Source organism: Pestalotiopsis fici (genome assembly GCF_000516985.1).
Source record: "Pestalotiopsis fici W106-1 unplaced genomic scaffold PFICI_Scf_1, whole genome shotgun sequence".
NCBI lineage: Eukaryota > Fungi > Ascomycota > Sordariomycetes > Amphisphaeriales > Sporocadaceae > Pestalotiopsis > Pestalotiopsis fici.
Window position 1 is genome coordinate 3,278,661 of NW_006917091.1, and position 23,614 is coordinate 3,302,274.

At 50.8% G+C, this 23,614-nt stretch overlaps 8 protein-coding genes across 8 annotated transcripts; 3 read left to right on the forward strand and 5 right to left on the reverse strand.

Annotated features, from left to right (window-relative positions):
* Positions 1–8: 8 nt before the first annotated feature.
* On the reverse strand, positions 9–1,598 carry PFICI_01008 (uncharacterized protein; the record flags this gene model as incomplete). Its single annotated transcript, XM_007829589.1, has 3 exons — positions 9–1,375; positions 1,434–1,503; positions 1,560–1,598. 3 exons carry the CDS (start codon positions 1,596–1,598, stop codon positions 9–11), a joined length of 1,476 nt encoding a protein of 491 aa, XP_007827780.1.
* A 1,147-nt stretch (positions 1,599–2,745) lies between these two features.
* Positions 2,746–4,640, reverse strand: PFICI_01009 (uncharacterized protein; the record flags this gene model as incomplete). The annotated part of the gene is made up of 6 exons (XM_007829590.1): positions 2,746–2,821; positions 2,880–3,037; positions 3,094–3,378; positions 3,434–4,074; positions 4,131–4,544; positions 4,607–4,640. The coding sequence occupies 6 exons, from the start codon at positions 4,638–4,640 to the stop codon at positions 2,746–2,748; spliced, it is 1,608 nt and encodes a 535-aa protein (XP_007827781.1).
* Positions 4,641–5,768: 1,128 nt separating this feature from the next.
* PFICI_01010 (uncharacterized protein) lies at positions 5,769–10,981 on the forward strand (the record flags this gene model as incomplete). Its single annotated transcript, XM_007829591.1, has 6 exons — positions 5,769–8,366; positions 8,426–8,890; positions 8,959–9,382; positions 10,023–10,391; positions 10,456–10,882; positions 10,942–10,981. The coding sequence occupies 6 exons, from the start codon at positions 5,769–5,771 to the stop codon at positions 10,979–10,981; spliced, it is 4,323 nt and encodes a 1,440-aa protein (XP_007827782.1).
* A 127-nt stretch (positions 10,982–11,108) lies between these two features.
* Positions 11,109–12,245, reverse strand: PFICI_01011 (uncharacterized protein; the record flags this gene model as incomplete). The annotated part of the gene is made up of 1 exon (XM_007829592.1): positions 11,109–12,245. The coding sequence occupies one exon, from the start codon at positions 12,243–12,245 to the stop codon at positions 11,109–11,111; it is 1,137 nt and encodes a 378-aa protein (XP_007827783.1).
* Positions 12,246–12,877: 632 nt separating this feature from the next.
* On the reverse strand, positions 12,878–15,334 carry PFICI_01012 (uncharacterized protein; the record flags this gene model as incomplete). Its single annotated transcript, XM_007829593.1, has 5 exons — positions 12,878–13,050; positions 13,164–13,469; positions 13,522–14,994; positions 15,053–15,107; positions 15,161–15,334. The coding sequence occupies 5 exons, from the start codon at positions 15,332–15,334 to the stop codon at positions 12,878–12,880; spliced, it is 2,181 nt and encodes a 726-aa protein (XP_007827784.1).
* Positions 15,335–17,319: 1,985 nt separating this feature from the next.
* Positions 17,320–18,783, forward strand: PFICI_01013 (uncharacterized protein; the record flags this gene model as incomplete). Its single annotated transcript, XM_007829594.1, has 1 exon — positions 17,320–18,783. The coding sequence occupies one exon, from the start codon at positions 17,320–17,322 to the stop codon at positions 18,781–18,783; it is 1,464 nt and encodes a 487-aa protein (XP_007827785.1).
* A 467-nt stretch (positions 18,784–19,250) lies between these two features.
* Positions 19,251–20,083, reverse strand: PFICI_01014 (uncharacterized protein; the record flags this gene model as incomplete). The annotated part of the gene is made up of 2 exons (XM_007829595.1): positions 19,251–19,565; positions 19,637–20,083. 2 exons carry the CDS (start codon positions 20,081–20,083, stop codon positions 19,251–19,253), a joined length of 762 nt encoding a protein of 253 aa, XP_007827786.1.
* Positions 20,084–21,492: 1,409 nt separating this feature from the next.
* Positions 21,493–23,240, forward strand: PFICI_01015 (uncharacterized protein; the record flags this gene model as incomplete). The annotated part of the gene is made up of 4 exons (XM_007829596.1): positions 21,493–21,705; positions 21,849–22,038; positions 22,091–22,366; positions 22,417–23,240. The coding sequence occupies 4 exons, from the start codon at positions 21,493–21,495 to the stop codon at positions 23,238–23,240; spliced, it is 1,503 nt and encodes a 500-aa protein (XP_007827787.1).
* Positions 23,241–23,614: the final 374 nt, after the last annotated feature.

Sequence of the window (23,614 nt, forward strand, 5' to 3'; positions counted from 1 at the left end):
TCTCTCCCTCACCGTCCCAGGATGTTGCCACCGCCAATCTTTTCAGTGCCGCCCATGCGGATGAAGACTGCCTTTTGCTCCAGCCAGTCATCCATACTCAGGAGAAAGCTCTCGCGACCAATACCGCTCTGCTTGTAGCCGCCAAAAGGCATATCCCAAGCCGCCGTGGGACTCGTGCAGTTGACGCCAACCATGCCAGACTCCAATCCCTTTGCGCATCTCATTGCGCGGTCAATGTCGTTGGTGTAGACGGCTGCGTAGAGGCCGTACTCGGTGTCGTTGGCAATCTTGAGCGCCTCCTCCTCGGTCTCAAACGTGTTGATGCAGACGACGGGACCAAACACCTCCTCCTTCATGATTTTGGAGTCCTCGGGCTGCTGCAGAAACACCACGGGGGCGACAAACAATCCCGCGCCCGACTCGGGGATCTGTGTCCCCGGCTCCACGAGCTGGCCCGTCTTCTTGCCCTCCTCAATGTACTGGTGCACGGCTTCAAACTGGCTCTTGTCGGCCTGGGGACCCGACTCGGTCTCCTTGAGCGTCGGGTCGCCCAGCTTGCGGGCCGCGGCCAGCGAGTTGAAGGTGGCGACAAACTTTTCCGCGACGCTCTTTTGCACGTAGATGCGGCTGTTAGCCATGCACGTCTGGCCCGAGTGCCACATGATGGAGTGCTGCGTCTCCTTGGCGGCGCGCTCAAGATCCGCGTCCGCAAAGACAATGGCGGGCGACTTGCCGCCCAGCTCGAAGATGATGTGCTTAAAGTTTGAATCGGCGGCGGCCTTTTGAATCAGGCGTCCCGTGCGGACGGATCCCGTGAAGGACAGGGCCCTGATATCCATGTGGCTGGAGATGGCGTGGCCCGAGACGGCGCCGTGGCCGTGAACCACATTGACGACGCCCGGGGGGAAGCCGGCCTCGTTGAGCATTTGGTTCAGCCGGTGCGGCGACAGCGGGGCCTTTTCGCTCGTCTTGAGGACAAAGGTGTTGCCGGCGGCGAGGGCGGGCGCCATCTTCTTGCTGTAAAAGACCAGGGGCGAGTTCCAGGGGATGATGGCGGCGCCGACGCCGTAGGGCTGGCGCAGCGAGACGTTGAGGAAGCCGGGCGTGTTGAGCGACGAGGTGCCCACCGGGTACGCGGCCTCGGAAAAGTAGCGATAGTGCATGGCGGCGTAGTAGCCGTCAAAATACGTGCTCACCGGCCGGCCGAGCGACAGCGCGTCGGCCTGGGCGAGCTCCGCGTCCGCCGCCGTAATGAGCTGGGCGAGTTTGGCCAGGTGCTGCCCTCTCTGTTGAGGCGAGCGGCTCGACCATTCTGGAAAGGCTGCCTTTGCGGCGGCCACAGCCTTGTCAACATCCTCTGTTGTTGCTTCGGCGACTGGAAAAGCCGGGTTAGCCATTGCACGTTTCCAGAAGTGTATATATACATGACATACCCTTGGCAATGAGATCTCCCGAATAAGGAGAAAAGAGATCAAAAGTTTTGCCGTCGCTCGAGTCAACAAACTGGAAAGATATCCTCGTCAGTTCTGATCATCATGTTCATCCTGAAAATAGCTTACCTCGCCGTTGATGAAATGCTTGACGTCAAGAGGCGCCATTGTGAATGACGCCTATAGAATTCGAATGGTAGCGTTGAGCAGGGGTTCCTCTAGACTGGCTTGGCTTTCTTTCCTCCAATGGACAAAAATGCAAATGCTGCTGGGAAAATCTTTCGGTGAACACGATTTGGGTTGAAGAGAAACTTGACAGCCCAGCAGTTCTGAAAAAGTAATGCTGTAGATATCTGTTGTTAAGTCCGAACGGCGGACCCCCCGCGGAAATTCCATCATTTGACTCCTACCAAAGAATGATTTCGCCTCCTCGGCGTCTCTCTCTGTGAGATCGCCATACTACTGAAAAGACCCGCTATACTCTGGTAGCTCGTGGCAGTTATCGCGGCCGCCAGGACTTTGGCTAGGCCCCGGGTTTAAGTCTGCCAAGCGCGACGGCTCGATCCACCCGAGGCTACTTTCTAGTTTGTCTTTTTTCCCAACATGCGGCAACGGGAGCCGACGATGCATGTTTCCCACGTTGGTCAGTATCGCAGGGTCAAATCTTGCCAATAGTTCGGAATACTCTTTGGCCAATGATCTTCGGGAGTGGCTCGGAGACAGGAGCCCTTCTTGGAGATGCACCAAGATGCAGACGTTGTGAGAGATAGGCAATATGACAGCTTTCCGGCCCGAAGGACGAGTTGCGGGGACAGGTTCCCAGTTGGAGATGTCCAAGACCATCCAAGACAAGGAATATTCCGAAGGTCAAGCATTCCAGACAGACGCCCATGGCTTTCTTTAGCAAGACATTGCGGGGTCATTAGGTCCACTACACTGCCCAGTATACTGTGTAGACACGCCGCAGCATGCTATATTTCGGCCAACTTGAGCCGACCAACGTGTCAGTGGCGCATGTCTTGAAGATCTGACGGCGTCTTGGTCAGAAGGGCCCAGAGTAGTCGTGGGACACAAAGTAACACTGTGTAAGATACCGAGCGCCAAGGGAGCAAGACGTGACGGAGAAAAGCAATCATTATGTTGTTTGTTTGATTCAATGTCTCATACACAATTCAGTAAGCTTAAAATTAAATGTAGAAGCCAATCGTACCGGAACCCAGTATGAAAATGACTGAAATCCCCTGATGAATTGGCAAGTATCCATCGATTTCGTCTCGAATTTGATACTGTTTTAGTCATGGAGGCAGATGTTATCTTAGAGACAATGTTCAAATGCAATCTTTTCTGCTGCAAGCTCGCCAATGACATAGGCAGTGGTTTGAGTATGGTTGCTTTAAACATTAGATATGATGACTTCAGATCAAGTACTTGTGGAAAGTAATAACTTACTTGGGAACCATTGGGCATACACTCATATCTACGACGCGTAGGCCGTCGATCCCAAAGACTTTGAAAGAATTGTCTACACAGGCATCATCGGCATTTCTGCCCATGGCAATGGTACCAGCCATGTGCCAAGTGCTGCGAAGATTGGATGAGAATGTTTCCTATTCAAGAAGCGGTTAGCTGATGACTATTTGCAGACTTGTGTTGGGTTCAATACCCAAATTGCCTCATCCGAGTCGTCATGAGGCCAGGCCAAGTTGCGGACAGTCTTTTCCTTCCAGACTGGGGCTTGCAGATACTTGAGCATATCTCTAAAGCTTTCAATGGCTGCTCTCCGATCAAAAGGATGTGTCAGGAACTTGGGGTCAATGATGGGCGCTTCTTTTGGGTCGGCGGACTTGAGCGTCACGGTGCCTCTGGATTGTGGGTTCATCAATAAACAACAAGATGTAAAGACCTCCTCGTCATCTTTCACTTGTGTTCCGTCTAGGAATGGCGTCTGCTGTGCGGTGTTAGCGGATAAGGCTCAGCAATGGTACGATTCAAAAGGTGCATACGGCGGCCAGTTCCCAGCTCGGCACATGAGACTTTTTCAGATAATTTTGTGTCTCGAGCGGAAGGTCCTGGAACTCTGCCGATGCAAGTACAGCAGGAACCTGGAACCAACCCATTGGGCTGGGAATTTGCTTGAACGGTGCATCATGGGTCTTCTTGATGACAAGACCGGCGAGTGAAAAGCAATGATCTCGAAGATTCTTGCCCACTGCGGGAAGATCATGCAAGACGTCGATTCCAAGCTTTTCCAACTCGCTCGACGGCCCTATTCCTGAGCACAGTAGAATCTGGGGACTATTTATAGCACCACCAGAAATGATGACTTCTTTCTTTGCCGTAAAGCGCCGGCCGTCAATGATCTGTACACCTTGGGCAGTCTTGCCGTTTAGTATAATCTTGGCGACGTGTGCATCTGCAATGATGGTCAAGTTGCTTGGTGGACTGGACAGGTATGCGCTCGACGAGGTGACTCGAACACCCTTATGAATGCATACCATTCCCATACCCATCCCCATGGGATTGCCATTATTGACATCTGGGTTCACGCCGAATCCGACTTGTTCGGCTGCCTTGAAGACATCTCGGGTGCCGGGCAGCCATTCTTCCTGGTAGGAAACATCGACTGCACCTCCGATGCCATGTTCTAATCATGCGCTGTTAGTCGCGTCCCACCTACGACAGTACAGAGAGCAAACCAACCTTCGTCTTTAGGGTTGATGTAGTCGCGAAAGTCTTCGGGCACATCATTATGGAAATTCTCCACCCTTTTGAGAACCCGCCGAACATGTCGCCAGCCAAATGCATCATCTGCCACGATCCTAGCCCATTCATCGTAGTCGTCGTCGGGGCCAATGACCCAGCCGCAAAAGTTGATGGCCGTCGAGCCACCCAGCCCCTTTCCCCTCGAGTAGTCAATCTGCTGGCCTGCCCACTGGGGCTCCGTCTTGTACCCCCAGTTGAGGGGTGAACCTTCGCGAAAAGCGACTTCGTACCGCTGTGCACCCGTCAAGTGAGCAGCGTCTTCATTGAGCCCGCCGGCTTCTAGCAGGAGCACCGATGGCTTGACTGCCGACTGGGCTAGCCTGGCGGCCACGACACAACCAGAAGCGCCGCCTGGTTTTTGAAGATTTGGTCAATGATGTTAGAGTTCTTGAGATGTTCTTTATCAAACTCACCACCAACGACTATGAAATCGTACTCCGAGTCCATGATTTGTGAATAATTCAATCTGGATATCTTGAGCAAGTCTGCAAACCTCTCCCGCTTCATTAATTTATGGAAGACAATGTCGTACAACGGTAGTGTTACCTTGGGTGATGCTCGCGATATTCAAGACCCCTTTGTAGATGAGTGATATCAATGAAGAAGATGATTGGTTCCAATAATGTAACAGTAGTAGTACATACTGCGTTGTCCTTTTGCTGCAGTAGAGAGGCACGGCGATCGCATGGCTTGGCGGAAGTTGATAGCGACCCTCTTTGTACGTACGTGTCGGCATGGGCCTTTCCGGGGGCTTCTAGCAGGGGTCGGAGATGATCCTAATCGCAGTATGCACGCACTGTTGATTGTTTGTATGCAAGCAATGTACCTAGTACAAGGATTACTCGGCTATGGGTATAAGTAACCCTTATGCCCAGTATAGTACGTAAGGTAGTCTTAATACCTAAGTCACTGTACACACACACTCAACACGCACTCCCATACTCACTGCGCATGTAACCCCTCACCACGGTCTGCTCTTTATCTTGCGGCCCCAGATTGTAAACTGTATAAAATCTAGGAGTCCTAGCTGGATCACTCCGAGCGTCAGGACTGCATGGCGATGAATAATCGTGACTTGAACCCTTGGTAAAGGGTGCTTATTTGATTGATCGCTGCAACATGTGAGCAACATATGGGTAGCATTGACAGACTTTACAAACCATTTTGCCCAGGATTCTTTTTCAATAGAGCAAACAATAATACTCGTGCTAGTCAGTGTGGACGCCGCCTACAAGCTCTACATGGCCCTACTAGAAACTCAAAATAGTACGCACCTATATTTGGTACAAGTCGCCATGGTTCAAATACGATAGCACATACATACACCATATTCTTTTACTACGCGGATACCTCTTTATTTTTAATGTGCAGTAAGATCGTAATCTTCAAGCTGCGTCATCCCACACTTTAACGTCTACACCCCTCATTGGCGAAACCCCGCTTTCACTTCAGCCTCATGGCCAACGTTGCTACAGGACCATACACCCGATCGATCCCTGTGCCCTTGCGAACAAATAACTTTGGACAGTCCTCGCCCACGCCGTCGCGAGAAACCCTGGAAACGAACTCGAAGCCATGGAATCAGTGGCGTCGCTAAATGCTGCAATTGAGCTCCTTGAGCAAGCCGAGCTTAGCCTTCAAGCAAGGAAATCCACCACGATTCCTGCGAAACATGGAACGACAAAGGCAGACGTTGGGGGGGATTCATTGAAAGATCTTCAGGATGCAACAAAAAAGTTGAAACAAATAGCAGCATGGCAGGAAGACAAATTGAACGCGGTACCCCTATCGGATGTCAAGAATCTAATCTCGTTGGCCGAGAGCCTTCGTTATGTCGCGAACAACGACTCGCTGCTTTCATCAAAGATATCAACTCGACATGTCACTGCGGTGGAATTGCGTTCTCAGTTAAAATCAGCTGTGAGGAGTCTCGAGGTACTCCAAGAAGGAGCATCTGGGAACACAGTGATAGACACGGCCGTGGCTAGTAAGTCAGGCAAATCACGACCAATGAACCCAGCATCATCAGTTGCATACCCAACAACCTCCAACAACGAAAGTAGCACTGCCGACAAGGAAAATGATAGCGGCGCCCCCAGCGACGCTTCAGAGCTGCTGCTGCAGAAGCGTGGGAGGTTAATGCGGACTTGCAACGAGTGTAGGAGCAAGAAGATCAAGTGCGACGGAAAGCAGCCATGTAATCACTGTCAGATCCAGGGCTACCAATGCACTTATGGGAGAGCATCCGACCGTCGCAGAGATGATGCTCCACCGTATTTTGGGACCTTGGATAATCAAGTGCAAAGGACAGAGGCGCTACTCAGGAACTCCATGCCAGATCTCAACCTAGAGGACCCTACTTTGGGCTCTGCCGTCGTAGAATCTCCTGGTAAGCTCATACCAGGCGACATTTCGGATGCGGATGCTCACAAATACATCCTCAACCACTCGAAAGGTCTGGAGGAAACTACCAGCGCCGATATCTCCCACAGGACCTTTGGAACTGATGCGGGAAATAGACGCAAGTTCGCAGGATACCTGAGTAAAGTGAGCGACTATATCGGCACGCCCTCACGCAAAAGATATGACGTTTCAGAGTTGCAGCCCCACAGGACCGTCGGAACTGATGCGGGAAATAGACGCAGGTTCGCAGGATACCTGAGTAAAATGAGCGACTATATCGGCACGCCCTCACGCAAAAGATATGACGTTTCAGAGTTCCAGCAAGGCCCCGCGATGAACTACCCCGAGATACCGGGCGAAACCAACCGCAGTAAACCTCTATCGCATATTAGAGAACGATGGCCAGCTGCTGCTTCAATCCGGGAAGTACCGTCACGAAGCGGCAGTCCCGATTCTTATATTAGTGGCAAAAACGAAAGCGGACTACATGGTAATGGCACGCCCTCACGCAAAAGATATGAAGTTTCAGAGTTTCAGCAAGGCCCCGCGTTGAACTACCCCGAGATACCGGGCGAAACCAACCGCAGTGAATATTTATCGCACCTCAGAGAACGATGGTCAGCTGCTGCTTCAATCCGGGAAGTATCGTCACGAAACGGCAGTCCTGATTCTCACATTGGTGATAATGAGTCCTTCAAAAGCCCCAGGAACCTCGATCTTCAAGACATCGAGATTTTGGAGAACCGATTACAGAGGGCCGAGTTGCCATTGAATGATATCATGCCTGATGGTGCCCTAGAAGATCCTATATCAGATCCTTTAGCTGCTCTAGCATCGACTGAACTCATATTGGGTTCGGATAACACCCACCATATCCGATTCATTGACTCTCAGCAAGGTTATTCTCATAGCGAACGAGGAAACCTGGACGATATCTCAGAGTCCGCATCTACAGATACATCTTGCTACTCCAGAGGTTCCATGTATGACATGGCCAGTACTGCACCAACCGAACTAGTGGTTGACGCAAGCAACGAATCAGAAATTCTAGCTCTCTTCGTTAGCCTTGTGCACCGGTCTGATGCCGTTGTAAAAGCACTGGACCACATTGTCACATCGAAACAAACAGATCGTACGGCTGCAGACATTGCAGCTCGGGTACGCGCTTCCTTGAAATCATTCGTGGACTTGTTGAAGCTGGAAACACCTCAGGAACACGAGACTGTACCCTCTTTATTCCTCGGACGGTCTCGGCAAATCTCATTGTTGATCATTGAAGCCGCTATTTCCCGCCGCGATGCAGAGAACGAGCTCTCGGATGGAGACGATAGCGGCGTGAGTGATGATGAAATTGTAGACCAAGACGATGACGTCCACTTGGATGAGGAAGACGATGAGGCTGGAGGTCATTCAGATGCCTATGTTGACACAGCATCGTTCGAACGTGTCATACTAGAGAGTAATGCCTTTACAGAATTCCTAGCCTCTCTGTATGACATTGCATTCCCTGATTTTGCAACAAGGCTGAAGCGGGTTGTTCGACGGTTCGAGGCGCACAGCTCTGGAATGCAAAACTCACAAGTGCGAGAATTGTTCTCCGAACTGGCGTATGCACAACCTACACTGGTCATCGGGACCACCCACGGTCCTGGCTTCTCGGACAAGGTGAAGAATTTATTCGAGTCTGTAACAGGAGCATGGAACTGGTGGCCACTTTCAGATCCGCTAAAGCCACTTGGCCCTCGTGAGATGAGGATCAGGTGGACGTGCGTAAGTATTTCAGAAAAGTTATTTTCTAATGTCGTCGATTAGCCTAACATGGGGAATAGCGATGCGGCAGAACACGAAACGAAAACGTGCCGGAGAAACTTGCAAAAGCTCTTATATCGCTTACAAAATCCACGCCGCTGGCCACTTCCATCCCACTCAGGCCGAGCTCTGCTACCAACCTCGGAAGGCAGCCATCGTCAATCTCGCCAAGCGGAAGCACAGTGCAGGAAGCATCGTCTTCTACAAATCCAGCGCCCTCACAGGACGTGAGCATTGTACGATTGCCATCTCCGGGCTCGTTGATGGCAGCATACCCGAATCAACAAACACGAACGATCTTTTTCATGACGGAAAAGGGCGCTATGCACCCAAAATCAATGGGCTTGGGCCAAAGTCGGATAAGCACGCAGGGGAAATGCAATGACCGATTCTTTCAGGATGTAAGAAGTGGTTATTGGACCTATCGAGGTTGGATGAGGACAATGTTTAGTATCTACCAATTCGGGTTCTGCGAGTTCTACCGGGTAAGTATAATCAGACAAAATTGGAACATAGAGCCAGCACGGAAGGAATCGTGGCTAATATCATCTAGTTCACCGAGTATGCCGTCAACAAGTACGCACGAGGTCCTCAAGAGGAGATACCAGATCTTGAAAGACACAAGAATGAATATTACTATAGAAAGACAGTCTGGACACCTCAAGTTAGCCATGAGGAGTTCAGAGATCGCTTCTGGAACTGTTTGTCAGACTGCGACTGCAACGATAACGGCACGGTGGACCTCATACCGCAAAAAATCGACGAAACAGGGCTAGCAAATGACAAAGTCTTCTACGGCATCATTGCTCGCGAGGAAAAGCAGATATACATGGCTGCCATATATCTGGCGATCATTGGCGCATCCCTCATCCCTTCTCTGTGGTTCTTCTTCAACTGGCTGAGCCCAGGCAGCATCGCTGACGAAGCTCTGTTATCCAACCGAAAAGGCAACCTGTCCAACGCTATTGTGCCTCTCAGTCTGTGTCTCACGCTCCTCTCTTGCGCATTGGGAGTCTTGATCGCAATATGAATTGAGGGTCAACATTCAAGCTAGATAGTGGGGTAAAGCATAGCAAGCAGCTTTACTTGGGCAAGCCATCTCTTCTATTCATAGTTCCTTGAGATGGGCACTGCACGAAGGGGGTTTGCCGTACAAGTATAAGTAATGTATGCTGAACGCTGTGCCCCGCATGGTTAGTGGCCTAACAATCTTCGCTGGCGGGGACTTCCTTATTTTAGCCTACCTGCTTGTATACTCGACAATTATGAATTGTGGTATCCTTTGCGTCTTGAGTAGCTCGCATTATGTATCCGTTGTCGAATAATACGAGACTATAAAGAAACTGATAATGTTAATCAAATGCGCTGCGATTCTGGTAGGGATGACAGCTACATATTGGTGGTCGGGACATTCTGGTTGAGCTGCATCAAGATTCAATGGACTAATTGTCTGACAATGACGTCCATGACTTGATCTTACACAGCCGAAACATCCAGCGACACGATATCAACTTGACATCATGATACAATCAGTACTGCTCTACACATTGATGATTCAACGGCTGAATTACTACTATTATTAAGGTAGCGATTTCTTTTTGAAACACTTTTTTCTAGACGGCACATCATTTCACCACTTTTTCAACACGCATTCCCAACCTCCCATCACGCTCCCGTCGGCCATGGGCGTCTCATTGTCGACCGCGCGCTACCTGGCGCCTGTCTCCTTTGCCGTGGACTTTGCTGCTCAGCAATATGGCATGTTGTCGAGCCCCAATATGAAGGACGTCCACGACGCCAACTTGTCCTTCTTTTCACCTCAGCCCTTTTTCATTGCGGGCTTCTTCTTCCCGCAGCAGTTGTTCCAGCTCGCCTGGCTCTGGAAGCTATGGAAAGCCACACCAGAGGATGTGAGAAATGACCGGGCGGTGCAAAAAATGGTTGACTTTGCTCCGTATTATGCCGTTGGCAACTTTTGTATTGCGAGTAAGTTTTCATGAATCATTCATGACTCAACAACAGATTGCAAGCTGACGGTCAATCATGATAGCCTGGATGATTTTCTGGAATCAATCAGACCTGAAAACTTCCAACATTTTTGTGATTATAAATTCGCTATCTCAACTATACTATGTGTTTGGGCGACTGGGACCCATGAACACGAGCTCATGGAACTCGATCCTCACTCACATTGTCTCCAAGACGTTTGCGGGCATCGGCGTCTTGGACCTCTTGCATAATGGTTCCGTAGCCTACGCCGTGGGCCAGCCGCCGTCGACCCTGGTCAAGGCTCTGACCGGCGCGGGGTTTGGACTCCTGGCCTCGGCGAGCGACTGGATCTTTGGCGGGTGCCTGGTCTATGATCTGGTGGCTTTGGCAGTCGGTCAGAAAATATATGGAAACGCCGGTTGGAGCAACCTTCTGGGCGCGTATGCCGCCGGTACTGCGGCGATTGTAGGAGTCAAGAACTGGCTGAGGTAAGGGCAACAGCGGCCCCGGACTTGCACTGGAATTCGACGTTGCTGATACGCGGTAGGCCACCATATGTGAATGAGATCGAGTACCAGCCGTTGTAATTTGTACGGGAGTATATTGGATGGGATTGGCCTTGCCTTGTAAATGTATAAGTAGGTGGGAATATAGGTTTTCATATTTCAAACATGTTCTATATTCTATCGTATCATGCCATCAAAATCTTCAAGCTTAATTCTTCACCACAGGCGAGAAATCATATGGGTTTGCAATCTCCCCTTTGTATCCAACCGCCTCGGCAAAATCCTTCAAAAATGCCCACCTCGCCTTCTTTACCCAACCCTTGGCGGCAAAGTCGTTTGCGTAATGCGGGAAAAAGTCGGCTATGCTGAGAAGAGCTGCATCATGCGCCGGTACAACCAGGATGTTGTCGTGGGCATCGCACTCTTGCAGCTTCTTGATGGACTCGATCATCTCGGGGACATCATAGTGCACGCTCGGAGGCGCGGCCGGGAGATAAAACGGCTGATCTCTCCCGTCGCGCAGCACCGTCTCAAACAGCTCGCCGGGACAGGCGGCATGGGCAGCCGCGGTAAAGGGGTGGGGAGCAATGGCGCCCGGCAGCGGCAGATATGGGTGCGGTCGCAGCTCGCCGCCGTGGTGCACGGCGTCTCCACCCATGAGAATGAAGCTGTCATTGTCGTTGGGATGGGCGGAGGTGGTAACGCGCGCGAGACCGCACACGTGGCCGACAGCGTGGCCCGGCGAGTCGAGGAGGTAAAAGGACCCGTCGCCGAAATAGTCTATAGCGTCGAAGCGGCCAATGGCGAGCGGGGCCTGCGCGAAATCCAGCGACACAATCTCCCGGCCTTCAACGTCCTTTTGCAAGAACGCCGCCGTCGGGTTGTCGGGATAGCCGGGAAAGATCTTTTCTTTGCAGCCGGGTCCCACGATCAGCTTGGTGTTGGGATCAAAAGTGGAGGGATTCCCCGTATGATCAAAGTGCCAGTGCGACCAGATGACGGCTTCAATGGACTTGGTATCCACGCCGCCCTCATCTAGGATTTCTCTGACATGCTTTGGCACGTCAACGGTATATCCACTCTGTTTGAATCTTTCGAGAAGATGCGGGGGCAAATTCTCCAGGTCCTTCTTGATGCCTAGATCAAAGACAAGTGAACGGTTTAGAGTGGGATGTTGAATCAAAAATGCATAACACGGCGTTGAAAGCCAGTCGTGGCCCTTGATGGACGGTTCAACAAACTTCCACGTGTTGACGCCTCGTATTGTTCCAGTGGTGTTGATAATGGATACATTAACTGTGGCAGTCGACGGCGGTATATTGAGCTCGGGCGCTGGAGTAGCCATGGTAGTGAATAAGGATCCCACTTTCGATCAAGACTAATGATAGATTTGACGTTCGAGTCACGATAAAAGCTAGAGTCAAATGTGGGCGAGGTCAAATTGGAAGACTTCTAGTCGGGTAGCGCATGTTGTGAGAAGACTACATACTGTGTAAACGCACGAGATAAAAGGAATACGATCGCCGGGCACTGGGATGTTAACCCGGCGGTACGATTCCGAGGAATGACCCCGCCGATACCCCAAACCCATTAAACATTGATAATCCCCTCCCCCAAGCTAGTCGCCTCTAGCACGAGTAAGTATTCCGGGGTCTGAGGCAGACTGTATAATAAACTGGGTCACTTCTATCCAATCTTTGGTATATCTGCATTTTCTCCTTTTTCAAGTTCCAGCATTCCGAGACCTCATACATTGCAAACAAAGAGATGATGACTATTCTTCATCTATGCGCTGGCTCCATTCAAGCAACTTTTAGGCAGGTTCTAGCTCGTAGATTCCAAAAGTACATGCCAGAGCGACTATCGCCATTCCAGCCAAGACTCGACAAGCGTATCTAAACAAGAAGCAGTGATGATCCTATACGCAGCCCAGAAAATGGAGTCTGTAAGTGAAAATAATAAGATCAACGCCAACAATTATTGAAAGAGACCTTTCAGCTCGTTCATGTGATCTCCCTGAATATGCGACATGGAGTTCCACATAGGAAAACCAAGCGTTTGGGCCTGCTGATGAGATTGCCCAACCAAGCCTGTTGCCGTAGGGTCCAGTTCAAGCTCAAAGGGAGGGGTTGTCACGGGATTTCCAATCACTGCAAGATTTGGTGTTAGCAATTGCTCCATTACAATCGTCAAATGCAGCAGAGCTCGTGAAAAGGCCATCCAGTGCACCACTTCCCATGAGATATAACAGAACAAGACTTACTATTATTGATCATGAAGTTATACTCGTTGCCCATGCCTGGCATGTCAGGTTCCCAGTGCCCTTGGAATTTGGCAACACCTTCCTGTATCGAAGGATCCAGATGTACCGGATGTCGAGGCTCATGCTTGCCTTGTGCAATGAGATCTGTGATTGCCTTCTTGATACGCTCAAAGACATCACGATATTTTCGCGCAGAAGGGTATCGTTCTGTTACAATGTATAATAGCAATTGGCAGTCTGTCAGTGGGCCGTCAATGTTGATATGACCCGGAGGTGCAAGCCAAGCACAATATGTTAGAGTGAGCCCTTTGTGACAATGTCAGCTAACCGATCATTTAAAAAAAGAGGGTCTTCTTACCGGCAAGAAACATGGATTGTATGCTGAGTGCCGAAAATCCCACTGGAAAAATGTGATGCAATCTGCGGTAATCACAAATGATCCCAGCACATGCATCGGCGCACAGCTTCACGTACTGCATGTTGACTGGTACTTCGGCCAATGTCGGATAGAGCAAGAATCGAACACACCGATAGTAGTGAATCGTGTAGAGTTCCAAGCCTTCAAACGCTCCTTCAGTTTGGCGAGCAAAGTTATTTGCCTCAAACGGAATGTTTTGTTTCCAGGAGTTGAGGCGATCCATAAAGTACGTTACAGTAGCATCGGAAACCTTTGTTGGTTGATCAACTCGATAAACGACATGTTGAATTTCTGATTCCAATTTCTTGAGCCTCAGCCTGTGGATGAAGGAGGTAAGGGTCTTTTGGGGGACTGCTGGGGTGTTTGAAACATTCATTGATGCTTGTCGGATCAAGTCGTCACTCTGCGTGTTTTCATCAAGATCTAGAGGAAATTCTGCGTCGATATCGTGGTCTGAAAGGCTCGGGGGTCTGCCAATGGCAATGGAGATGTCGCGGTCCAGAAAGTATGTTGCCCAGAAGCGACGTTTGTTCATCTCCCCTTCAAGGCTAGGCTGCTGGCGTCGTTGGCGGCGATGCAATCCTAATTCAATGCATAGTCGCATCGCCGCTCCAACATACGTCCATGCTCCCGGATCTCTGGGGGCTCGTGTGCAGTACAGTGCCATGTATATTAAATAGTTCACCGTCCGAGAGTCGCGTAGTGGTAATATTGTGTCCATGTTGGCAAATGCTGCATCGTAGTGTTGGTCGCTGAGGAAATGGCCAATCTCGCCGGCGGATTCGAGCCAACGCCCACTAACAGCATAGACGAGATGAAGCATGCTTCTTTCATATACATCTGTTAGATTGCCCCTATTTTCGTGAAGCTCCAAGACTTTGGCCGAGTGCAATACTGGGTACCGTGTAGCAATATGCCGAAACCATGCTTGCAGTAGCCTGTTGGCCACGTTGGGAGCAAGAAATGGCTCGCCAACTGCGTCCGTAAGTCCTAAAGAGTAGACTGATTTTGGTGCGGGATCGTCATCTTCCTGAGTATTCGAGTCATCAATAGTACTGGCTACTGGGTTTCTTGCGCTATGGACAACGGAGCTGAGAACACGACCGATGGTGATGTTGGATGATGCGCCAACATAATGGCCAGATGCCGATAGTGACAAGTCACGGACAGCACTCAATATGTCATTGGCGTCGTCATCTGGCTCCTGCTGCAAGCTCTGAGACTCGGAACGAATGCCTTGCTGTGGAAGAGAGGATGAAGGGGATGCGCCAATCATTCCTCTCAAGTGGTCAGTTCCAACTCCCATGTGCCCTAGAGACGCCAGCACAGATTCAAGTTCAGCCACTCGCTGCTCCAGGGCTTTGATGTATAACTTCTTCTCCCCGGCAGCAGGAACTAGTGGGACTACGTAGACTGTATTTTGTAATCAGTCATGAGGAGCATGTATAATCACGTGTTATGTACAACATACCGCATTTCAAGGAAAGACGTGCGCAAGAGGCACATGCTGGCCGTTGTCCGTCACACTGGTAATGCGTTCAGTCTTGATTTCTTTCATGCTGAATAGGGGTTTGCGAACCTTTTGCTTCCGTGTCTTGCACCTCTGGCATGCCAAGGCAACGCGGTCCCGTTTGCCCGCCTTGCGTTGCTGCTGACTCACAGATTGCTCAGAGGACGTCGCAATGCTCGGAGATGTACCAGAGACGTCGATGGTCTCTGGTGAGGAGCCAACGACTCCCATCTGCTGAGCCATGGCTATTGTGCCACCACCATGCGGCCCAGCGTCACGCGATGGTTTGACGCGGTTCTGCGCCTCCGGGCAGGGATGTGGAACGGCTCAAGAGTCTCCGATCGTAGAGAGCTCCGGCTCCGATTTGGGGGGCCCGTAATCCTCGTGGGGCGAAATGTACACTACAGCGCCGGTGCTACCTACTGAAGAGCTGCACAGATGGGGAAGCTCGATAAGGCTGACAGATATTCTCCGAGTAACAACGTAACTATTTTGACAAGATTCATGTACCGGAAAGAAGCTGCCGAAAGTGTCGTGAGCGACAGGAAAATCGAGACGGTCTGCGGGGAGGAAGGATAGGCGCCTCCAGAGACCCAATGACCCCCGGACCCCGGGACCCACTTCCTTCAGTTAGAGTCTTGGTAGTGTGAGTGGTGCGTGTGTGGTTGAGAGCTTTTGGGTTCTGGCACTCATCAATCAGCGGCAACCAGTGGGTTGATGCCCAGTTGAGGCCAAGGATTTGGAATCGAAATTGGCCGTCACAACTACGTAGTAAGCGGAGCGGAGTAATAGTGTACACTGATATTGATGTCTGTTGCACGGTTCTCATGGCAAATCAATAATAATCTCCAAACAGCCCTGTGACAGACAGTCTGTGGCCTCCGTTATCTACCCAGGCAATCATCAATCATTGTAAAGTTGGGCCCTGAATGATGCGATTGCGGGCGTTGCCGCTGACTCGGTTCTCGCGGGAGATAAGCCGGAGAGAGTCCTCGGGACCTGCCGCGGGCTCAGGTGGCTCTTGGATTTGGCAGCTGTCATCCAAATAGCACTTGAGCGTTTGTGCATTACTCACACGCTTGCCTGAAAATAGCAACTTGATTGAATTCTAATAGTCGTGACTCCAATCCCCTTGATATGTCGTCTGGCAGTACAATAACCCAGAGGCTCTTGTTGATGGGTCATGTGACAGTGGGCCCCCTTGAGCATAGAGAGACCCTTATTGCAGGGCTTGCAGGGCTATGGCATTACTACCATTGCTCAAGTCGCAACGGAATGTTTGACTCGGGTTACAAAGGGCCCAAACGCCTATGCTGCGTGCCCTCGTGATTACACCAAGAAGTAGACTAAAGCTGGACGAGCTGGACGAGACTGCCGACGAGGTTGACCGCTGTTCTTTATTGCCTTTTATGTCTCAATGATGCCCCGGCATTGGATTTCACGGAATTAAAAAAACACCCTTCGCATTTTGCAAACATGGCATGCATGCGTTGCATATGCCGTTCTACCTACCGTGTAACATCCGGCCCCTCATCCTACCACCAAGTGCCGTTACCAATGTTACCGAGATTGATTGGCGTTGCATCGGAACCAGGCTCCCGCTAGTGCATGTACTATGCGCTGCGTCAGCAACGCCGCCACCGACCTTGGTGTTTCGTTCCCTTTTATTGATGCGCAATGGACGACGGGCGACGGGCGCTGCGGGAACAGAAAGATTGCAATGTGTAGATCAATATGATCAATCCTGCTCCTGATTTCAAGGCCCACTGCTTGGTAGGTGCCACATGGCCCAAGACCTAGCGCAACGGGATTATCATTTCGGAAGCACTTTTGCCTTTAGCAGCAACATCTCACCGCAATGTACACTCTTGCTTCCGATCTGAATTGCTGCAATTCAGTTACTCTAAACTTGCCACCGGACTTAATTCCGTCCCGTCTTGCTTCACGGGCTGACGGCTCCTATGATCGTGTCTACCAATCCACCCACATGGCATTGTAGCCGAGGGGAAGAAAAAAAACCCACATGCCATCCTTGTCTTGGCGTATACTCTTGGGAACTGACAGCCGATGGTGTTGTGCTCTGCAGTTTGCTATTCGCGGTCGATCCGATGTGAACCATTAAAACCACCAGTTAGCTCCCGTGGGTTGGCAGGTCAGAAACGAATGAACTAATGTAGTCGAAAACGTGTCTTGCGTGTTCCCACACTTTGACCCAAGCCTTATCAATCATGACTGAACCCAAAGTCTCCAGGAGGAAGTCACTTGTACTTCAAGTCAAGTCCTTCTTGCGCCAGTTCTCGGATCACCGCGAGGAGGCTGTTCCGGCAACACCAAAAACCATGGAGACGCAGGCACACGATCCCCTCAAGATTGCTATTCTCGGCGCGGGTATTGGCGGGCTGGCTTTGGCCATTGCCCTGATCAAGCGCGGTGTGCAGGTGACCGTCTATGAGTCCGCCGAGGCGTTTTCCACGATTGGAGCGGGAATTGGCTTGGGACCAAACTCCTTGACGGCCATGGATATCATTGACAAGAGGTTCCGAGAAAAGTACAATGACGCCAAAACGGCCAATGAGAAGCCGGACTTTGAGCACAGCATTTTCGACGCGCTCTATGCCGAGGAAGGCTTTGGCGAGAAGCGAGGGTGGACACGCGGTCTGGTTGGCGCGCCGTACTTTACGAGGAGTAGCGCGCACCGAAAGGACCTGCTCGAGATCATGGAGAGCTTTATTCCAGAGGGCGCCGTCAAGTTCAGCAAAAGAGCGCAGTCCGTGGTGGAGAATGCCGACGGAGTGAGCATCACCTTTGCCGATGGACAGACGGAGAGGGTAGATGCTCTCATTGGGTGCGACGGGGTAAAAGGCATCACACGGAAGCTGGTTCTCGGAGATATAGCCCCTGAGCAGGTCCCGCCAACCTACTGCGGCATGTACATCTACAGAGGCATCATCCCCATTGACAAGGCAAAGGAGATCCTCGGGACCCACGCGGGGGACGCCAAATGGTTCATGATCAAGGAGAAGGGAATGGCCATCTACCCCATCTCAAAGGGCAAGGAGGAAAACTTCGTCTTTTTCATCACAGACCACAAGCCGTGGACGCAGGGAGACTCGCCGGTTCCCTGTACCAAGGAGGAGATGATTGAAGATCTCAAGGATTTCGACGAGAGGTTATTGAAGCTGCTCGACTGGGCGAAACCTCTCCGGTGGCCAACGTGGCACCACCCAACCACCTCTACATACTATAAAGGCCGCGTGTGCCTTCTCGGCGACGTTGCGCACGCCTCGAGCCCTCACCAAGCAGCTGGCGCCGGGCAAGGGCTGGAAGATGCCGTTGTTTTGTCGCACCTGTTACCGTTGGTCAAGTCTCCAGAGCAATTCGAGGCCGCGTTCAAGATATACGACTCCATCCGACGGCCTCGCGCTCAGAAAGTTGTCCAGACAAGTTTCGATGCCGGTCGCGTCTACATGTGGCTAGACCCCGAGATTGGCGACGACATGACCAAGATTGTGGCAAATGCAAACCAAAGGCTCCATTGGATTTGGCAGCACGATTTGCAGGCAGATTGCAAGAGAGCCGAGGACGAATTTACAAAGGCGACAGCATCTGACCCAGTGGCTGGCTCGGAAGATGCTGCTATCAAAACTGCACTGACGCCTCAAACTAAAGAAATGACGGCGGCTGTTGCTTAGGGGCTTTGGGAATTGTGTGGTTCCATTGGATGTATCATTGGAAGTGCTATCTTTTCATCGCATTCGAGCGAGCGAGCGAGCGAGCCTTGTTTTGAAATCATTGCACATTGTACCCATTATACAAGTTTTTAGCATAAGCAATTATTCAAGATACTGAACATGAACCAAAGACAGTTGTGTCACTTGAAGGCTTGCGTGACATGATATACCAGGAAAGTATCAGCTGAATTGGTGCTATAAATTCAGGGACCACTGCCCCGCGGAAGCCGCTAAATATTTGTGGCGGCGTCTTGAGATACCCCGCCATACATTACCTACTCGCTACTAAATACTACCTAACCTTAGGTATGTATAGCAAATGTTCCGCCGTGGTCCTTCACCTCAGTTTCAACTTGCATGTGAGACAAGGCAAATATTACGGGAAAAGGTCTTGGAATGATTATATTAAGGTATACCACTTTGCCAATCTAATGCTTCTCTAGCAGAGATCCAAAGCCTTGCACCTTGTCCAGAATACCGTTGGTTCTGTACGCATGCCACAAGGTGGCCGTGTTGATGGCGATGACTGGCTTTCCAAGCTCCTCTTCCATCTCGGCAGCTGCTTTTGCGGCAGGTAGGTTTGTACCAGCTTGGAGCAAAGCATCGACATCCGGTGCGTTGACCGCTCGGAATGCATCCTTGATGATATCGGGATGCACTTCGGCAATCGACGTGGCCGTGTCGCAGCGTAGTCCCTTGATCATGTGAACAGTATATCCCATTTGAGTGAAGAAGTCGACCACCTGTAAAGTTTATAGTCAGTTGGCCATCCAATAATATGCAACGTCTTGTCTTCTTCGATTCCAATCCTTACCTGTTGATCTCCCACGGCCTGATACGGTGTAATGATGCCAATCTTTTTCGCACCATAGGCATCCAGCGCTGCACGCGCCGCCAGGGCGCCAGTAGTGACCTTCAAACCACCCGACTTCTCCGTCATGAACTGCTCAAACTCCTCGGCGCCCTTTTGGCCGCCCCAGAAGGTCTCCGCACTCATGCCCATGACCATGTACGTCGGCAAGCATGAACACACACGCTCTACGGCCGCTCCAATCGTGCCACGTAGCTGCTCGAGGAACTTGACCATGGTATCATCATCGTTGAGATTGGGATTTGAAATCTCAATCCTGCCGCTGTGCCACGAGACGCCTGGGACCGTCATCCAGTTGAACTCGGCCTCGACGACAGTGTTTGTCGCCGGCACAATCAGGCCAAATCGTGCCCTTGGCGAGACGTAGCTTACGGGAGCTTGAGGAGCCATGCTGAGGTAATAAAATATAACCAAGAAGCTTGGGACAATAGCACGATTGAATGACTTTGATTAAACTGCACAAACTCAAAAATCGCAAGGCTTGGATGGTTCGCAGAACTACTAGCACGGGCTCAGTGAATTGGAGATATACAACTAACCTTCTTATCGCCATGTACCGTCTCTTCACTCTCCGCATCGGAGGTGTTCCTATGAACGAAGCACACTAATATCCATCGCATTGAAGCATGAGCGGCAACATCCCGCAATTCTCTACTACACACGCATAGGAAGCGGGATGGCGATACTTGCGTTGGTGGACTTCCGGCTACCACTGTCCACATGTGCCACAAGGACATGGAGATCCACGGTCGTCGCGTGCTTGCAGCCTACGCCCTCTGCCTGCTTTTGCGTAAGGGCGGATGTTACATTCCGATGGGGGCCATTGGGGCTCCGCATTTGGCCGCACCCAGATGCGCCAGCCATCGGGTTTCGATATTTGTCTTCCGATTGCCGGAAGTCGATCAAGTTCCAGCTCTATTGCTGAAAAGTCTTGGGGTGCCATGGTAGATTCATGGTCAAGTCGCCAATCACTAACACCAAAATTCAGTTGAGAGCTACCCTATGTTTTAGTCTTATCTTAATGAACCACAACATTATAGTTGTGATATACCTGACCCACAGAAACCAATAGTAGTGGCTTTCTGCCCCATGACTGTCAAGTAAACTGAAGGACATAATGTTGTCTGTCATTCCTTCTTTGTCGGGATACTCTTCAACTACCGTCCCTGCGCCCTATTTCTGCGAGTATCTTGAATTTGAAACAATGTATACTCGGCACTCGACAATGGGCAAGATGGAGATCCTTGTGGTTATGCTGCAATTACCACAGTGTAATGTGACATGGAGATCACCATTGGCTGCATCGGGCACACATCGGTTTCGGTAGCAAAAGCGGTGTTGGCAACAGGACAGGCTTAGCCCGTTGCCTGTATGCCAACCAACATGGCCACCCTCCTTGTCAGGATGGCGCATGCCTACTCGATAATTCAAGATATGTGATCTGATTTTGGCATGCACTGTGCACATACTCGGTGAAACCTGCCCTGCTTATCTGGTGCAGGCACGGAATAATCCATGGCATCTCCTGGACCTCTAAGCATTGCTCGAGACTGGATTGTACATATTAAGGGCGTTGTACTTTGGTCATATCATAGATTCTTCCGTCTCAAAATACTATTTCACCAGGAATCGAGAATCTAGTCGCCATCTGTGTATTCGACTGTACTGGCCTTCGCCGCTCCGGAAATCCCGTCCGCAGCCCTGTTCATCGGCCCGCACATTTGAAGCACTACTCCAGCCGACCCCGGCTTCCCTAGCTCATCAGAGAATCAGGTATTCTCGGGCCGAGCGACTCTGTCATGGCAGAGATCCTGAAGCCGGTCCCGCAAGAGGACCTGAAGCTGGCAGAAAAGAGTGAAAACTCCATCGACAGCGCTACCCCTGAGGCTGCCGTCATTGACCACAATCCAGCGCTAGACAGGAAGCTGCTATGGCGACGAGATCTAGTCTTGATCCCTATCATGGGTGTGCTCTACATGCTTCTCTTCCTGGATAGAACGAACATTGCCAATGTAAGTTGAATGTTTTTTGACACTGTAACACTCGTCACTGGTTGGCATGCGGATAGATGTAAATTATGCCAATACATCTGAGTACTTCCAATATTACAATAGTGTTTGCGACCAGCACACATGACTAACCTTGAGGCTTGCAGGCTCGTGCACTGGGAATAGGTTCACCAAATGGCTTGGAGGGCGCCCTTGGCATGCCCTCCAATGGCTATAACGTCGCCCTGGTCATCTTCTACGTGCCATTCGTACTAGCTGAAATCCCAGCCAACATCATCCTCACCAACAGCCAAATCCCGCCGCGTTTCCTTCTTGGAGGGCAAATGGTGATTCTTGGTTCGTAACGTTTGGTGTTCTACTGTTGCGATTATTCTCACATTTCGTCTAGGTATCCTCGGCATGTGTCAAGGCTTGACCAAGTCATATGGAGGCCTTTTGGCTGTCCGATTCCTCATGGGAACTTTTGAAGCCGCCTTACCCGCGGGAGCAACGTACATGATCTCAATGTACTACACCAAGAAGGAAGCCGCCATTCGGTTCTCTTGGTTCTTCAATTTCGCCCTAGCAGGTCCGTTCTTTTCGGGTCTCTTGGCATATGCCATTAATAATATCGACGGCGCTGGAGGTTATCAAGGATGGCGATGGATTTTCATCATCGAAGGATGTGAGTGACCAAGAAGTCCATCAAGCAAACGTGTGGCTAATTCTTACCAGTAATGACTATTGTAATCGCCATTCCGATATTGTTGTTCTGTCCCAACTTTCCCCAACAGGCCCAGCACTGGTTCTTGAAGCCCGAAGAACGCGATCGTGTGGTGCGCCACCTGGAAGCATCCCGCGGGGCTGAAGTCAAGGGATCTCCGGTGGATAACGTGCCCTGGTGGAAGGTTCTGCTCGATTGGCGCATCCACTTGTTCACCATGTGTTTCTTTTGCTGCGACATTACAGCCGCTTCCATTTCTGCATTCTCGCCGACCATCTTGACCGAGCTCGGTTGGACAAACACGGTGGCTCAATTGATGACGATGCCGGTCTGGGCATCTGGAATCATCTCGTCCTTTACCGTCACGTATCTGGCATCTCGGTTCAACTTCCGGACCCCCTTTGTGATTGGTGCCATCTGCTGCCAGCTCGTCGGGTGGATCATCATGCGCGTCTATGTCCCTCAAGCTGGTGTTCGCTATCTCGCCCTATTCTTCATGTCCATGGGCACGTTTCCACAGATGCCCATCTTCATGGCCTGGCTATCGGCCAACCTGCGCGGCCACAAGTATCTGGCCGTGGGTATGGCGTGGATGGTTGGCTTTGGAAACTGCGCCAACTTTATCTCGTCCAATGTTTTCATCAAGGCCGAAGCTCCTAGATATGTCACGGGCTTCACAAATGGTCTCGTGTTTACAATTGTCGGGATGCTGTTGACGCTGACAGGATGCGCATTGTTGGTGGTAAAGAACAAGAAGCGCGAGGCGGCTCGAGCGCGCATGACTGATTCGGAACGGGAGGCGTATGATGATGTGTATTTTAAGTTTGTTTTGTGAGTGGTGAGAATGCGTTCGTTGTTGATAGTTGTGGACCAGCCAGGCGAGAATAGTACAGGCATTCACGAGACAAGAATGTAGCACAATCGGAATTGTTGAGAATGCTTCCAATAATGCGCCGTGCTGTTAAATTCCAATTGTATACAGGCGCACGGACGCGACGGTCTTCAAAGGTGGTGGTGAAGATTAGCCCAGAGACTTTCAGTGCCCATCGCCTATCATTGATGAGCCAATGAGGGTTGACTCAGCCACAGGAGCGGCCAAAATAGATTTTTCATGCTGGAGAGCAAAATAAGATGAGCGGAGAGAGGCAAGGATGACTATGTACGTACAGTGGAGGGGAGGACTTGGAAAAGGCAGTTTCGAGTATCGAC